We start from the raw sequence: 18,057 nt of genomic DNA on the forward strand, positions 1-18,057 counted from the left end.
GTCCGGGGGAGACAGTCAAATGCGCTTGTTATCAGCAGAGACGAGCACAGCAGGAGAGAAACGCACCGGCGACCTTTGACCTGACCTCACACTGCATCTGCGCGGTTGCCGGGTAGTATATTAGTGTAATTGGATGTATATGGGATATGTACAGTGTAGTTGTCGATGTGTACGGTTAATATTATTCATACCTCAGAGCAGTGTTGAGTCAAATTCGCTTTTTGTGATCGAGCACTTCGCGAATTTTGTTTTGAATTCATGTTAGTCGTCTAATTTTTACACAATAATAAGTCTGAAGTGACCCTAAAAATGTAAAATATATAGGAAAAAATTGAAAAAAATGAAACAATTGAAAAGAATTTGAAAAAAACAAAAACAAAAAAAAAAACAATTAATTTATTTATTTGTTAAATGAATTAATGAGCTGTGTGTGCAAGAGGAATGCTAATGCTAAAGCTAATTTTGAGGCATAATAAATATTTAAACCGCACCACAAACTCAAGTATTCTACATTTAAAAATAATTGGTTAGTCTTTATTTTAATTAATTTGAATTTTAAATAAGTTATTTATTTTATGTTTTCAGATTTTCATAAAAGTGACTGTTAGCTTTTAGACGCAGTTAGCTAGCTAGCGTGCAGCTGTGCAATGAGCCTATTAAAAAGTCATTTTTTCTTTTTATGTTTGTCTGTAGAGAAGATATTGGGGGTTGTATATGTGTGTATGTTTGTATGATTCTAAGAAAGTACTTTTTTGTCAATCTTTATTATATAACTACTTCATTTCAGAGAATATTTACTCCATGATAAATCTATATGACAGAACCAGTTTAGTCCTGGTTTGGTCTTTGCTCAGTCCGAGTTGAGTTGGGCTCATAGACTATATATATAAATGGACATAGCTAACCTGCTAGTTACAAATAGGAAGTGAGTGTGGGGGCTCTTACGGCTCTATCGACTCTGGCTCCAATTCACTTTACATTGAAAAACTGTCACCCGTCTCTCTGTAACGGCTGCTGTGAGCCTCGTCATTTTGGTCTTAAAATGTTTATACAGTGGTCCCTCGTTTATCGTGGGCGTTACGTTCTAAAAATAACCCGCAATAGACGAAATCCGTGAAGTAGTCAGCTTTATTTTTTACAATTATTATATATGTTTTATACTTTATACACTTTTCTCACACAGGCATTAACATTTTCTCACATTTCTCTCTTGTTTAAACACTCTCAAAGTTCAAACCTTCGTAGGCGCCTTTGTCAGTGCAGAACGTTTCATCAACATTGTGGGTTTTGTCGGGGAGAAAACTTGCAAACATACAGCACTTCAGAGTCACACTGCGATCCAACAGTTATGTAAATTTGTCTGAACACATTCTGTACTGTACAGGAGACACAGCACAGAGGAGATCGACAATAGTCTACAGTCCCTTAGCCAATCAGGACGCAGGACACAATGCACATTATAGTGAGGGACAGCTGTATAAACTCGCTCTACATGATCCTCATATTTTTATTTCACTATTGTGTCCGTAAATGAAGATATGAACATTAATAATAGACGATCATCGAATCATGCACCTTCTTTCTCCGAGGTCACTCCCGCTAGTGTTAGCAACAGGTTTGATTGACAGCATTACTAAGCGCCCGCTCCCTGCCAAACCAGCGGTGCACGTGGAAAGAGGCATTACCTTCAACAGCCTCGCTCCAGATTGGCTCTTTGGTTGCTAGGATACTCATGTTCAGAATTCGCCCCTATAACCGCTAGCCTCGATGAGCTTCATTTGACTGGAGCCGAACGCTGTGGATGACGTCCCACTCCCATAGTCCACTTCTTCATACCGTCTCTGGTTGGACTCCATGGGCCGTTATCGCGCAGGTCTTTCGTGTTAGCACTTGAAAGAATTAGCTTGGGAAACTTGCCGTGTTTATGTGCAGAGCGATAACAGTCTGGAGTTTACACGGCAGCGGTAGAGAGGTCAAGAGGATTATCTTAAAATATTAGGGACATTTTGACCCCGCTCCCTCCCTTCCTCGGGCCCCTGGGCTCCTGTCTTGTCTCCGCGGGGGCTTCTGTATCTGAGAGCGAAGCGAGAGGCACCTGTTGCTAAGCTGCACTGAGAAAATGGAACGAGTTAGAGCAAGGCCAATGTCACGAGGAAGACACACAGGGAGAGACAAAGCACAAAGCTCGCACAACTGGATTTTTTGAGATTTATGGTCGTTATGGTTACGGATAAACATAGCAAAGGTCGGAAGAGTGCCACAAAAAAATGCACTTTGAAATAGCATCAAAAGGGGAAGGGTAGGGAAACACGTATGACAATGGGTTACACAAATAAAAAATGGATAGAAGTCATCCCGTTTAAGAATTGTGCCAAATAATATATGTATTATTATTATTATTATTATTATTATTATTATTGTTATATTTATTTATTGTTTTTTATTTTTTTATTTTTTCAGATCAAGGGATGGCAAAGATGTGTGGTGTCTTATCATCAAAAGGTTGATCAAACATCTGTGAAATGCATTAAAGAAACACACATATTTAAATAATCCAAGTTAAATGATTAAAAAAATACATGTCGTTTTACAAAAATAAAGTAGACTACATGCATTTGTTACACTCTGATGTTTTTAAAATCATAAATAAATGAACAAGCCTTTGTTTTCGCACAGCACCACAACATTCTTCATTCTGCGTTGGTCTGAATTCATGTTTCCACCAGAGCTGGACGGGAGCCGCTGGTGTCCACTCTTTCCACAGACCGCGCTAACGCTCGTGACGCACGGGCCGTTCGCCTTTGGACCTGATCGCGCGCGTTATTTAGTGCGTGTGACCACAGAGGGGCGTAAGGGGCACCAGAGCGGCATGTGACACTGCGCACAGTCCGCAGAGATAATAGACAGTTCCACAATATTGCACTGTACTGCTGAGAAGAAGCGTGGGGGTAGAATTTGTATTTTATTGTTGTATTATTATGAGTTATTTTGCAGAATGGAGAATGGTGAGGCAATAGTTCTTTGTTGTTACAGTAGCCTATCACCCTTATGAGATTGGCTCCATAACAAACATCAACAAACATCACCAACACTTAACATAAAACAGGCCATAATTCTGTTCTTCTTCTCCTCTGGTCAGGCAGATTCACCTAAGAAACGCTTCATTTCTGGAGTATGATTCTAAGTGCGTTGCTGATGGATACTGTTATTTCAAAGCAGGCTATAATCTTCCATTTCAAACTGATACAAAGTGCGTAAAAGCGGGGCATGTGACGCAGATGAAGTCCACAGAAAGAGTAATTCAAATCCGCTGCGCTGTGCTCCGCTGCGCCCTTTCTCTGGAACCCAATCTGACCACGGCTCTTATCGGAGGCATCAGACAGCCACAGCGGTGTGTGACAGCGGTGTGTGACCGGGCTGCGCGCTCTCCTGCTCCTCTCCTCTGCTCGGCCTGTCCGCCTCTATCTCGCTCTAATTGAATTAGTGTGTTTTGGAAGGGGGAGGGGCACGACTTTGTTCCAGCGACGCCCATTCAAACCGCGCAGAGCCAATGGGACGGTGCCCCGCTCTCCGTCACCAAACCCACTCTCTCTGCTCCGGCTCCTGCGTCTGGCTCGGCACAACGCACTGCTCCACGCACCGCACGCACAGAGGACTGAGCTTTTTTCTTTGCTACGTGTCGCGTAATGGCTTATATATGAGCGAGGACAACACGAGACGGACGTAAACATCACCTTGGATCAGCCACTATAGGGACCCCTCCCCGCGCGTGACACCAGCTGCAGGAGCACAGGACCGGGACTTAACAGTGGACAGAGCAGGAGCACAGCGGGAGTGTATGGCTTTAAAAAGTTACCGCGAGGACATGGACATCTGACGCGCGCGTTTGTTTCTGTTTGCGTGAGACTGTGTTCATCTGTGGACTTAAGTACGACTGGAGCACCGTGCGCGAGGACTGCACGCGCTCACGGCTGTAGCTGGAGCTCTCTGTGTTCGCGAGGACAGTCTGCTTTGACAACGCACGCACGCGGACGCCGTGAACAAGTGTCACCGAGTCCCGTGTGTCACTCCTCCGTTTTGTCTCGCGCTGCGGGCGGCTGTGTGACTGCCCACAGCGCGTGCCCATGTGAACGAGAGTCGTCACCTGTCCCGCAGAAGAGCCGTCCCAGACCCGAGGATAGTGATGCTGGCAGTAGAGGTGGAGATGGTGCTGTTCGCCTGTCTGCTGCTCTGGATGTGTGTTTTCAGCCAGGAGCCCAGCTCCAAAGTGGTGGCTGACCGCTACGCGGTCTTCTGGAACCGGACAAATGCCAGGTAAGTGTCCAGTAGCGAGCGGCCGTGCTCAGTGCTCCCGGGGTTTGCTGCGCTGAGCCCGGCTTGGTTCAGAAGGCTGGTGGCTGTGGTGGTCCGCTGTGGGGCGCCTCTGGCCGTGGGCGAAGGCCACGGTGCTGCTCAGGTTTAGGGTGACTGTCATACTTTTGGCTGAACGTAGCTTCCCGAGGATTTACACCCCGAGCGCAGCAGAGCCGAGCTCTTTGTGAGGAGCGGCATCACTGTGGGCGACAGGGACAGTGTGAGCAGAGGCTGGACTGTGGACGACTGTAGACTTTTATCTGTGCCGTGTCTCGCACCGCACCACGACCCGCTGGAGCAGTGAGAGCCGGACTGAGTGATCTCAGAGCCGTGCTCAGCCCGCGGTGCACTGCTGTCTGTCCCCGGTCTGTGCGCTCCGCGTATGGGACTGTTGTTGTGGGACAGGAACACGGGCTCTGTCTCAGTCTTAGAAATGTTCATCTTTCACACTTTTACCAGAAGCACACGGAGAAAATACATTACAACTTTATGTTACTGTATTTTACGCACACGCGTGAGCTGTGCGCATAGACTCCAGTCCGCTGTGGATAAATACGTGCTTTGCGTAATGGAGAGATTCTAAAACAGCATACAGTGGTGTCTGCCACATTATATTTGGGCATAACCTTATTTATTTAATGTGGTAAAAAAAATATAATGTGTGCTGTATTAAACGTCATTGCTTTTCTCACTGAACATTAGTGAACTCATATTTTTGCCCTGTTTATGAATCTGCTCCTTCACTGTACAGACTGGCTGCACAAGAGAGAGAAAAAAACATTAAATTCACATTTATTTCCATCCTGCTGCAGAACAAAAAATAGTTGTATTTGCTCAATTACACCCAAATTAGAAAACGATTTGAATGAAAACCACGAAAGTTCATTTGAGTGAATCAAACTGTGAACAGCAAACACTCCTCTGTAGACTGACACAGAGCGTGACTCTGTTTGGCAAAACTTATTTCAAATCTCAGGCACCTTTTCAAATACTTTCCTCTAATTTTCTTTCTTCCCTTAAATTCTCCCACGGTTTATGGAAAATTGAGATTATTTTGATGTAAAATTATTTCAGCAGCTTAAATCTTCTGACAGAGGATTTTGCCTCTTTCAAAATGAAAGAGGCAAAAGTTTTTAAAAAGTTTTTTGTCCCAAGCACAGACCTGTTAAAGTTAAATCTTCCTTTTGGCTGTAGAGTGTAAAAGGCGAGCGTCTGACTCCACTGCCTTGTCCCAGTATTTCCACTCAACCCAAACCTATTTCCTTTAGTTCAGACCTACTTCAAATTGTGCTCATCGTCACGAACGCCAGTACAATTAACAACTATTTATACTCAGCCTGAAGTATTTTGGCAAACAGATATGGGGCAGTTGGAGGCTGTAGAGACGCGGGACACACTGGGGCTGCTGAAGCAGGACCAGGGTCCACCGCTCGAGGCAGATTCTTTGGGCCGATAGTCCCAGCTCCACGACTGAAACGGCCACGGTCTCTGGGAGCGTTCTTCAGAGGAAAGTTTGTAGAATTTGTGATTCTTTTTTTTTGTCAAAGTTGTGAGGACTTTCTTGTGCTCGATACTCAGGAGTGATACTGTCCAAACATTCAGCCAGTACTTTAAAGCCACATTTTCAATTTGTCAAGTTTTGAAAGTTTTGAAATCAGCCTGAAGTAACATAGCTTCCTTGTGCCAGGAAACAATTTTCTTTTTGAGGCACTAATTATCAAAACATTTAAGAAAAACTCATTTATGTTTCCAACTTTTCAATAATCCCTCTATATTTAAAAAATCTAGTTTTGAATTCTTTGAACATTTCTCCAGCCCTTTTGTAAATGTTGAGATAATGTTCTTTTGTTTGGAATAAAGGGGAGGTGTTTATTTTTTGGACCATAAATTATGAAAAATATAGAAAATTTGGCAGTTTGACTTTTTCTTAAATAACATCATGTGTCTATATTTTATTACAAAATTCAAGTTTTTAAAGTTTTGAAGTGAGATGTGTCCAGCCCTGCTGCAGACGTTTAACGTCCTTTTGTCTGGAAACAAAGGGGAGATATTTATTTTTTGGGGCCACAAATTCTGTTGTTTTTTTTTTTTTACTCTGCCAAATTTTCTGCCAAACTCCATGGATCTATATTTCAGAATTCTAGTTTTTAAAGTTTTGAAATCAGACTTTTCCAGCCCTGTTTTTAAAGATGAGATAACGTCCTTTTGTTAAGAAACAAAAGGGACATATTTATTTTTTGGACACAAATCCTGAAGAATATTGAAAATTTGGCAGAATATGACTTTTCCTTAAATAACATCATGTATTCATATTATAAAATTCTAGTTTTTAAAGTTTTGAAATCAGACTTTTCCAGCTCTGTTGTAAAAGTGGAGATAACGTCCTTGTGCCATTTTATCAAAACATTTAAGAACAAATTTTCAAAAACATCTTGTACCTACTGAAATATTTTAGAAAATTTGTTGCAAAACTTTCCAGACGCTTGACATTTTGAATGCAACAAAACCCAACAAACTCAAGTGTAAATTCCCACTGTTCATTTTAGCACCTTATGAACAAAGCTATTTATCGCTGTCCGCTCTGAACTTGTGAATCTGCGGCTGGCTCCACACAGCTGCCTGGAGCCAGATCATCCATCACGCTAAAGACGACGTTTTTGCACCATTTTTGTCAAGAGTTTCATTTGGCGTTTTTCATTTAGGGTGTGTTAAGTCTGAGTATGCGACGTGTGCTTCTGGGGTTGTGAATGGGAGAAGGACAACGCTTGAAAGTTGGAAGTACAAGGGAATTCTGTTTGTAGTATTTGCGAGGATGAGCCGGTTTCGTTTAAAAAAAAATACTTTTCTGATATAGTTTTCATGTATTCAGTTTTTTAGTTTGTGTTCATGTTTCCAACACTTTGCTTCTCTTGAATGACTTTAGTATCAGAACTTCAAACTTTTGCTTCAAACTTTTACTGGAATATCTTGGTTATAAATGAACAAGAATTTGTAGAAAATTGCGAAAAATTCTTTTTTTTAAAAATTGTTTTGAAGAAACGCAAAATTATAAAGTTTATTGTGTCCTGCTGTTGAAATATGCAGAATTTTGTCATGTATTTTTTTTTTTTTTTACATTATCGAGAATTGTAGCGTGGAATAAATAAATGTAGTTTTTGCTTTTTGTTTGGTTTAAATTATTGCAAAGAATCAAATAAACCGTGAGGGACTTTGATGAGTTGAAGTTGTTTTAAATATAGTATATAAATAAACTTGATTTGAACTGTACGTAAAGCTTATGTTTAAACGTTAGCTACACATATATTGAGTCAAATGTAAAAGTAGAACTGGCTCATGATGAGAACACAACACTGACGATGATTCAAAATGCTGTTTTTCGATGAACCGGTTCTTGCAGCTCGTGGAGTGAGTTGGCGTTTGCACAGTGGCTCGGGTGATTTCATTTATTATATCCCCATAGCTTCAGTATCACCTCGTTTTTCATCCTCCGACTCACCGTACACCTCCAAAATCCACTTTTCATCAACATGTACATTACGCGGCGCGGTTGGGATTCTCGCTGCTCTGTTCTGGTCGGCTCTCCAGCGCTCGTTTAGAGGGTGGTTTTTTTGCGAGAGCGTGGAAAATGTTTGTACTTCAAATGCATAGCTCCGCGTGGCTCTGTGGCTCCTTCTTAGCTTTTATGCTAATGATTGTATGGACAGATGGACGCTTTAATGATGTCCTCTCTGTGAAGTCCAGCACGTAGCGACTTTTCATACAAATTCTGTGTTCCCTTGGATCTCCTTAGGATTCTACAGCTACACATTTTATGATGTCTGTAATTGTTGGAATCACAGTTTTGTTTTCTGATTTTTTTTTGGTCAATTTTGTGTTTTTTGGGATTTTTTTTTTTTTTTTTTTTTGTTACATTAAAATTCACAAAAAATCTATGGAACATTTCAGTACAACTTTGTGTAGAAATCCAAATTATATTAATACATTGTGTAACCTGTTAACTGTTAAGTATTAAGTATCCAGAATGTGTTTATTGCGCGAAATGTCGTTTTTTGCAGAAAACCGAAAAAAATCACAGGAAAATCGCAAAACTTTCTTCAATGTGTACTTATATATAATGTACTTTTTAAAATCACAGAGGTCTTCATCCTTGGTACAGTACAATTTACTCAAAACGAACTAATTTCTGTCGTTCGTAACTTGGAGACAAACCGATTTTTTTATGCCATATAGAGCGAACTTTTTACATCTTTTTACGTCTATCATAGTTTATATTATTCTTTGTTTAATGTAGCACCAAAGCTAGCTCCTTGTTTGTGAATTCTCATTGTGCAAACGTTTAACCTTGCATTAAAAGAAAGTTCTCACAGTTCTTCTGGAAAAAGTTTGGACCGGCCCATTGTCTCACGTCTCATTTTTGGATGACCACGTTCATAAGCGCGATAGCCTTTGTCCCGGGCTGTTTTAGTGTTTGTGCAGACCTCTCGCCCCGTTGTTCTTCCAGTGTGGGCCGAATACACAAGCAGCAGAACAGAAACAAGACCCCGCTTTATCTATCTGTTATGAAACTTTTACTTTATTAAAACAGTGACTCAGTGTTTCAGGTTCTTGTCGTCGGTTGATGATGTCTCGGTGTCTCCGTTGAGTTTGTTGACCTGGAGGTGTGTGGTTTTCAGCGCTGGCTTCGCTTTAAAACTCTGAAGTTGAAGTTGTTGAAGCTGCCGACAGACTTAAGTGTCGTCTCTCTCTCTTTCTCTTTCTCTCCTGGTCCTGTCTGGGATCTGTGTGAGTCAGGGGGGAAAATAAAAGAGCCGGAGCCTGGGATGAAGGAGGCGTCCCGTGTGCGGTAAAGGAGCAGTTCTTTTATTAGAGCCGTGCTGATTTGTAAATGCTCTTTGGGTAAATGAGACGTGTTGATGTTGATGTTGCTGTTGTGCGTTTGGAGCAGCTGTTCCTCGCGGTGCCTCTTACCCTGAGAGAGGCCGACGCACACACACACACACACACACACACACACATGTCCCGGGACGTACCTCCTCTGCCGCTGGGCTTGTGTCGGGGCTGGGCCGGGAGTTTGGAGCTGAGTAGATGAACTCCACAGCAGCTGGAACTGGGACACCGCTCTTGTCTTTAGCTTATTCCACTTTCTTTTAAATCAGACGACTTTTATTGTGACACTTCAAGCTTTTTACTTCACTTGTGTCAAACTGAAGCTGATATATTTGACGAATTAACAAGCGGTAATTGTAAAACCGCGTTCCCGTGTTAACGCTGCTCTTGGGAACTTGCTTTTGTCCATGTATTTCAGGAAATTAAACCAACTAATTTTACTTTTTCTTGCATTAAAATAATAATTCTGTAACATTTAAACTCATTTTTGACTTTTTATGTACTGGTACGTTTTATATATGTTACGCAAGCGACATCTACTTATTTTTCAGAGGTAGGATGACGCTGTCCTGGCTTTTGTTCGGTATTTCATTGTGACCATGGGGCTTGTTTATTTGCAGGTGCGTTTCAGGGTTAATAGAACTAATGAGACACTAAGTACTTTGAAAGTCAGTTATTCACCGTGGAGTTTGTTTAGCTGTTACTTTCCAAACTGGAGTGGACAGTGTGAACGGGGGCTACACTGGGGGGAAGGGGGGGCTCGTGCGAGGTTTGTTCCAGACCAGTGGAGGAAGAAGTACTCAATTTTGTCAAAGTACAGATACTAGAGCAGAAAATACTAAAAGTAAAAGTAACACGTGAAAAAAAAATAGACTTACGTAAAAGCGCTTGTATAAAAATGTATGTAAAGAGTAAAAGTGTTTCAAGTATTGTGATTTTGATAGGTGTTTTTATTGTATATTTGTGTATACTTCCACCTCTCACTACATTTTTGAACAGGACTAGAGTAGAAAGTACAAATACCTGCCTGTAAAAAGTATCTACTGTAAAATCTACTTAAGTAAAAGCACCAATATAAAAATGTACGTAGAAAGTAAAAGTGCTTCAAATATTGTGATTTTGATAGCTTTTTTTATAGTATATTTGTGTGTACTTTCACTTTTCAGTCCTGTACAGAAATGTAGTGGAGTAGACAGTACAAATACTTGCCTTCAAATGTAGCAAAGTAAAAGTAAAAAGTATTTACTGTAAAATCTACTGAAGTAAAAGCACCTGTTTAAAGTAAAAGTGCTTCAAATATCGTGATTTTGATGGCTGTTTTTATTTATATATTTGTGTGTACTTTTACTTTTGACTCCTGTTCATGTACAAATACTTGCCTTCAAATGTAGTGAAGTAAAAGTAAAAAGTATCTACTGTAAAATCTACTTAAGTATACTAAAGATACATCGAATTTGTACTTTACTATAGCCCGTTACTGCTTTTACTTTGTTACATTCTCCCACTGATCCAGACTCCACTTTCACCGGAACCTTACATATACTTTTACAAGGAAAGTATAAAGTATTAACTAGCTTATGCAACGTACACGGCACATATACCCTGACGTAATCTTTGACAACAGCAGCGCTCCCCTTTCTTGCTATATATAAAAGACGTGTTTGTTGATTCGGACGCTAATTTTTCTGGTCTCAGTGTCTCAGTTTCATCCGATATCTGGAGTTATGGGAAGTTTCTGTTCCTTCTTCCAAATGTTTCTTTATTTTGCCTTAAGTTACACTGTTCCTCCCCGGAGCTTCTGTGGGAAAAAACCATCCCATCCAAGTTCTCCAGCCATAACACCTGAGTATATTTGAAAACGTGTTAATATACGGACAGAGGAAGCCGCGCGGTCCGTTCGTGGTCCAAGCCTCATCCTGGGAGAGCAGACGAAGGAGTTTACAGTGGGTTTAAATCTGATATTGCGTTCACACAGGCGGCGTTTTTTGCAGCGTGTCGTCATTGGCTGAAAATGGCGTTGTCTTATCAGCTCTCTGTGTAAGATGGAGGCTCTGGAGCAGCTGTTACTGTAGAAACGCCTGGCGAGCGCTACCGGGCCTGACCAGCGGGGGGCGCTACGCTGAGATCACCCCGTACAGTGCTCAGCTGGACTTTTAACAGCAAAGTTATGATCCGCAATTTCTTTTTCCAGTTTGTAATGTTGAGTCGTTAAAATCATTTAGTATCAGTAGCTCTCTGGGTTAAGGTCGCTCTACTGCAGTTTTTAGTGTGGGCATAAATATAAGGATAAGTACAGTGAGTCTTTTTGCGCTTGTGTTTGCAATTTTTATTTGTGATTCCGTAATAGGTACAAGTCATCGGTTTAGTTCTGTGGTGCTGTGTTGTTTAAAAAAATAAATAAATAAATAAAAATGCTTTTTTCAGTATTTTTGCATTTTTACTTTTGCAAATTGTTGATCTTTTTGGGGCTGATAACAAATTTTGAAGTGCGATATATTGTTGAAGTCAATATAGACGATAAATTATAATATTGAAACTGAAATATAAAGCAAAATTATGTAAAAATGTGTTTAAAAAATAAATAAAATTAATTAATTGAAAAATCATGTATAAGTGTATAAGTTAATATTCAACACTTACGTAAATAATGTAATTTTACGTAAATTTGTGTGATTTTAATTTAAAATTTAACCCTGTACAACAAAGTAAAAGTCCCCATAATAAGTACCCCCAAAAAATGATAATATATTGAATGATAAGTTGGTAATTATTATTGTTATTATTATCATTATTATTATTATTGTGACAGGTTTGATCTTTTACCGATGTATTTTACAACTTTTTTTGTAATTATATTTTGTTACTAAATGTTGCTCAATTCTGTAATTTGTCACTTTTTATAATTTTATATATTTAATTTTTTTTTCTTAATTTTTTTGCCTGTTAATAAATCTATGTATTTTTTCTACTTTTTGCTAATTATTTTTGCACATTTCCATGCTAAAAAATTTATCTTGACTAACCTCTCCACGGTTGCAGAATCATAAAAAATTGAGACTGTTGCTATAGCGATTAACAATTTAAAACAAAACACTGCGTGATATCTTTTAAATGTGTAAAAGTCCTCCAAATGTTGCATACTCCAGGAAGTTAAAACTATGAATACCTTGAACTTCCCCATGTAATTTTATCCCGTCTGGAATATCGCAGGGTCATATACAAACGCTCCCATTTTTCCCCATCATTCTTCATCACTGAACTGTAAAACACGACCGGAATCATTATGTCAATTTCCCTTTTTTTGCCAGACACATTTTCCACAGATAATTCCTGTCATGGTGGGTTGGCTTTGGACGTTGGCTTCACCAGCGCTGTCTCTTTCCTTATTTAACTTGTGGAGGGGGCCGATTCGGGGAGATGTTTTTCTAGCTGGGCAACGGAGTGGAGAATGGATCCCAGTAGTGAACTCATCCCAGCTCACAAATAAAGACCTAAGACCTAAGTGATGGTTTGTGCTGGTTATAAATAGAGCTGCCGGGATACTGAAATTTCACTTTTCGATAAGGATTTGGCTCGATACTGATTCAATATCACAATTATGATAAAAATAAAACTTCTTTGGACAATAGAATGTAGTTTTCAACATTAAATGGTAGAAAAGTGTGGCCCAAAAGTCACTGACACTTTTAAATCTTCAGTAGCTCCTGTAATTCTTAAGTTTTACTCACCAAATTTTAACAGTAGGTAAACTGAACCTTCCGAGATTTTTGGCAGTTTATACGGTTATAATTGTTCACTTATACTTGAACTTATCACTGCTTAAACTAGGGAAAGTAAAAATGACCTAATTTTTAAGAATAATGTTCGGTTTCGCACTGAATATCCCAATCCAACACACTCTGCATAACATTTAAAAGCATTTCCAGGCTTATGGCTCTTATTTGATCCTCGATATTACGTTTTAAGTTGTTTATTGTCGGACGTTTATTCACAAACACCTTTTCTTTAAGATCACCTCACAGGAAGAAATCAGGACTTGTCAGGTCTGTGGAGATCACATACTGCCCCCTGTCTTTGAAAACGACCTATTATTCCTTTAATGTTGACGGTAACACCTCTGGGTTTCTGAATTTGACCCATGTGACTCAAAGTACCACTGTACAATGAGGGTTCGTTCCTCGGGGCTGTATTTGCTCATATTAATGTCGGAAGGGTCGTTCTAAATTCTCTGGAAAAATAACAGAAAAATATTTAGAAATAAAAGAGTTATGGATTTTTTTTGTACTTTCTTTTATATTTCCATGTGACTTTATATCTGTGTAATCCCTCAGTCGTCCAGGTAGTTTCCATACTCGTCCATGGGTGTACACTAGTCTACGTGTCTTATACTTGCTCTGATTCAGCTCAAAGTTCATTTCTTTAGTATCGAAACCTGCTCAAATGAGTATCTAGCTTCGATACTACTGTAGACTATCTGGTTTTCGATACTTTTAACAGCCGTAGTGACTCGTGTTGCGCTCTTCCCGTTGACGTGTTTGCCTGTTGTGTGGTCGGCTCAAACTGGCGTTCCTGGTGTTTTTCCAAATGTTGACGTGGAGCTGTTGAGTGACTTAATTGGATCATTTTTCCATTGTATTCCGGTCTTGTTATCTGTGATCATTCCCTGGTGAACATAATTTTTGCAAATAAACAATCCCACGGCACAGCATTCACTCTGCCCAGTCTACCGTTGTGGATAGACGGGCCCATAATAAGCTAGCTGTGTTCGCTGGGTTGAGATGACAGTTATCTAGCGGCCTGTACGCCACATCATCCTCTCCCCCCGTTTTTCTCTTTGTCCCTCTCTTCTTTTGTCCCTCTGTCTCCTCTTTCTCTCTTCCTAGTTTGAATTGACAGAAAACACAAGCGGGCCGACTCCCTTATCTCTATCTGTCTCTCGCTTTCTCCCTCTCTCGTACTCCCTTTCCTTATTTTGAAATGTCAGAAATGGTCAGAAATACTGGGGGCTGTTGTCTATCACTCCCTCTTTCGCTCTCTCTCTCTCTCACCCCTCCTCTTTCTTGTCTGAATTCTCTCCCTCCCTCCTTTCTCTTTCCCTATTTTGAATTATCGCCCCCTCCTCTCTCTGTCCCTCTCTCTTGTTTGAATTGACAGAAAATACAAGCGGACCATACCTCCTATCTCTCTCTCCTTCCCTCCACCCCCCCGTCTCTCTCTCACTCTCTCTCTTTGCCTATTTTGAATGGTCAGAAAATTGTCACAAAATCGCAGAAATACTAACGGCCCATTCCCCCAGACTCTTTCTCCCCCTGTCTGTCTTTCTCACTTCTTCTGTTTCTCTCTTTATGCCTCTTGTTTCCCTTCCCACTCTCTCTCTCTCTATCCCTTTCTTTTCCTAGTTTGAATTGACAGAAAATACTAGCGCACTGTACCCCCTGTATCTCTCTCCCTCTCTCCCCTTCTCTCTCTCCCCTGCTTTCTGTCTCTCCCCCTCTCTACTTCTCCCTCTCTCTTCTTCTCTCTCTCTCCCTCTCACTCTCCTCTCTGTCCCTCTCTCTCCTCTCTCCCTCCCTCGCTCTCCTTCTCCCTCTCTCCTCCCTCCCTCTCTCCTCTCTCTCTCCCCCTCTCTACTTCTCCCTCCCTCTCTTCTTCTCTCTCTCCCTCTCACTCTCACCCTCCTTCTCTCCTCTCTGTCCCTCTCTCTCCTCTCTCCCTCCCTCGCTCTCCTTCTCCCTCTCTCCTCCCTCCCTCTCTTCTCTCTCTCCCTCCCTCCCTCCCTCTCTCTTCTTCTCCCTCCCTTTCTCCTTCCCCCTCTCTCTCCCTCGCTCTCCTTCTCCCTCTCTCCTCCCTTCCTGTATCCTCTCTCCTTCTCCCTCCCTCTCTCCCTCCTCTCTATTCTCTCTCTCCTCCCTCTCTCCTCCCTCCCTCCCTCCCACTCTCCTTTCCCCTCTCCTCCCTCCTCTCTCTTCTCACTCTCTCCTCCCTCTCTCCCTCCCTCTCCCCTCTCTCCCTCCCTCCCTCCCTCCTCCCTCTCTCCAGTCCCAGTCCGGTGAGTGAAAGACGTCCATTGTTCCCGTGCCCGTGTCCACTCCTGAGCTCAAAGTAATGCATGCGCTTGAATGGGAGGGAGGAGAGGGGGCAGAGGGAGGGGAGGAGAGCAGGAGAGAGTGAATGACGGAGGGGAGGGTTGTAGTGCGCTTTGGGACCGAACAAAAAAGGGAGGAGAGGAGTTTAGAGCGAGTGCCAGACACACAGGGAGAGCCGTGTAGAAGCAGCCCGAGCTGGCACTAAACAAGACAGAATCCGAGCTCTGGGATCAGCTGGAGGGGGCCTCCTTGTGTGGGGCTGTCCTCCTCTTGTGGGACTGTCCTCCTTGTGTGGGGCTGTCCTCCTCTTGTGGGACTGTCCTCCTTGTGTGGGGCTATCCTCCTCGTGCGGGACTGTCCTACAGGCCCCCACACGTTTGTAACACAACGACTTTAAGCCAGGATTCAAGAGAATGATTCAATGTTGTGTTCAATTCTACAACTTGGAGATGTTGAAATGTGTTTATATTTTTTGGTGGAAGAAGTACTCGGTTTTGGTCCTTAAGTAAAAGTACAGATACACAGTCAAAAAGTTACTCAAGTATGAAAAAAATCTGTGTGTAAAAGTATTTGAGTTCCCATTTTAACATATATTTGTCAGAGTAAAAAGTAAAAGTATTTCACATTTGTGTTGTTCATTTGTTAAAGTGTAAATGTAGTGATATTGATTAAAAAATTATATATATTTTGGTCAAAAGTAACAAGACAGATCCATTTTGGCATTTTTCTTATGAATTTTGTGTATTTATTTGTTTGCTCAAAGCCGAAGCTTGAACTCGAAAACATTAGTCAGGAAGTTACCACAAACATAGTGAAAATAACCCCTCAAATCATATGAAAAGTACTTTTTACTTTCCACTCCAGTGTAAAAATGTAGTGGAGCAGAAAGTACAAATACCTCTGCTGTCAAATGTAATGAAGTAAAAGTAAAAAGTATCCACTATAAAATGTACTTAGGTTGAATTTTTAGGTATCTGTACAGTACTTTACTACTTGTACTTTCTTACCTTCCTCCACTGGTCTCAAATGACACATATGTAGTGTTTTATTGGCAAATGTAATCTGCAGATTGTGACATTATAAAAAAATTATATCTAGCCTCACTTGAAATGGCGTGAATTCTCTGTGGAAGGATCGACTTTTTTTGTGGTTTCAAGATATTTCTGACTGCTATAGGATCGTTTAGCTTCAAATAAGAAAATGAACGTTCCACTAGAGTAATAGTATTGGCAAAGAATGTGTCGTATATAAGAAGTAATGTCTTGAAAAAATAAAACAATACAAACTAAGAGTAATATTTAAGTCATTTCAACCAATCCAGATCTAATAATGTCACTTTTGCTCAGTTTGTTTTGGCCACAAGGCAAATTTTGAGGACATCTATATACATTTAAAAAAATATATATATATAATGTGATCATCTTTTTGTAGCCCGTTGCAGTGATCACTTGAATCTTACAATCAAATCCAACACTAAAGTGAGTCAGTGAGCAGGTGGAGGCTGAAGCTGAAGCCTGTTGTGTGTTATTTACCCATTTTAGCTTTAACGTAGTTCCTTTTTTTACCTCTTTCTGGGATTACCTTTAGATTAAAAGCTCTAAAACCACACTCTGCGTTCGCGCTGTGTGTCCTTGGCTGTGTGTTTAAACGTTCTTCGGCTCTGTATCAGCGGAGGGCGGGTCTATCTGGTAGTGCTTGTGTGTTTCTTCTGCTTCTGGCGGAGGTGGTGGCTCCTCCAGGGGACTCGCTCCACGTTTGTACCCGGAGGAGGTGAGCTCTGAGGCGGCCAGGGTTTCACAGACACAGGGGAGAGCGGATTAAGGCGGCTCATGTTTAGACCCCTGCTTTGTTTCGCTGACACCAAAGACGGCCCCACGCAGCTTCATGTTTGCTCAGGACCGGGACACAGGAGACCGAGGCGCTCGCGGTGTCCTTGTCCCGTTTAAATATATTCACAACAATCTGCTTTAGTGTCGGCGACGGCTCACACACACAGGCTTCTGCTTTGTTTCATCGCTGTGGAAATGATCGCAGGTGTCACAAAAGTTGTTTTCTTTCACATCTTATTTTTATGCATTTTTATATATTTTTTTTACTATTGATACTGTGTGACGCTAACTGTAGGCACTGCTCTGTCTAAACACTCGTATTGATAACAGGCGCCTGAAAATGTGTTATTTAAATCCATTTAGTTTTTTGTTTTTTTTTAGTTTTCAGACCATCGTAAAACTTTTTTTTTGACAGTGTTTGCTAATGTATGCATTGTGTTGCCATGGTAATGCCAGAACATTTCACCATAGGCATACATGTAGAACGCCCCCAGTGTGATGTCACTGCAAAGTATCAATTGTAATTCATTGTTGCGCCATATCGCTGGAAGCATGTTCCGAGTTTGTGAAGTTTGTTCACTGACAATAGTATTCAAACTTCAAAAGCTAGTAATAGTAGCAGTATCAGCAGTAGCAGTAGTAGCAGTAGTAGTAGTAGTAGCAGCAGTATCAGCATCAGCACTCGTTATCAGCACTTGTAGTATTAGTAGTAGTAGTAGTAGTAGTAGTAGTAGTAATAGTATCAGCACTCGTAGTTGTAGTAGTCGTACTAGTAGTAATAGTATCAGCACTCGTAGTTGTAGTAGTAATAGTAGTATCAGCACTCGTAGTAGTAGTAGCAGCAACAGTATCAGCACTCGTAATAATAGTAGTAGTAGTAGTAGCAGTATCAGCACTCGTAG

General features: G+C 41.1%; 1 protein-coding gene across 2 annotated transcripts in view; it reads left to right on the forward strand.

Annotated features, from left to right (window-relative positions):
- The first annotated feature begins 3,563 nt into the window (after window positions 1-3,563).
- Window positions 3,564-18,057, forward strand: part of efna5b (ephrin-A5b) — a 171,896-nt gene continuing 157,402 nt past the window's right edge. The window contains exon 1 of one of the 2 annotated variants that reach the window (XM_033972416.2): window positions 3,564-4,314. In XM_033972416.2, coding sequence (XP_033828307.1) covers window positions 4,184-4,314 — 131 coding nt within the window. In that variant the 5' untranslated portion in view covers window positions 3,564-4,183. The remainder of the gene's footprint in view (window positions 4,315-18,057) is intronic. The other variant, XM_033972415.2, reaches the window with a different exon arrangement.

This window comes from Periophthalmus magnuspinnatus, chromosome 9, assembly GCF_009829125.3.
Source record: "Periophthalmus magnuspinnatus isolate fPerMag1 chromosome 9, fPerMag1.2.pri, whole genome shotgun sequence".
NCBI classification, from domain to species: Eukaryota; Metazoa; Chordata; class Actinopteri; order Gobiiformes; family Gobiidae; genus Periophthalmus; species Periophthalmus magnuspinnatus.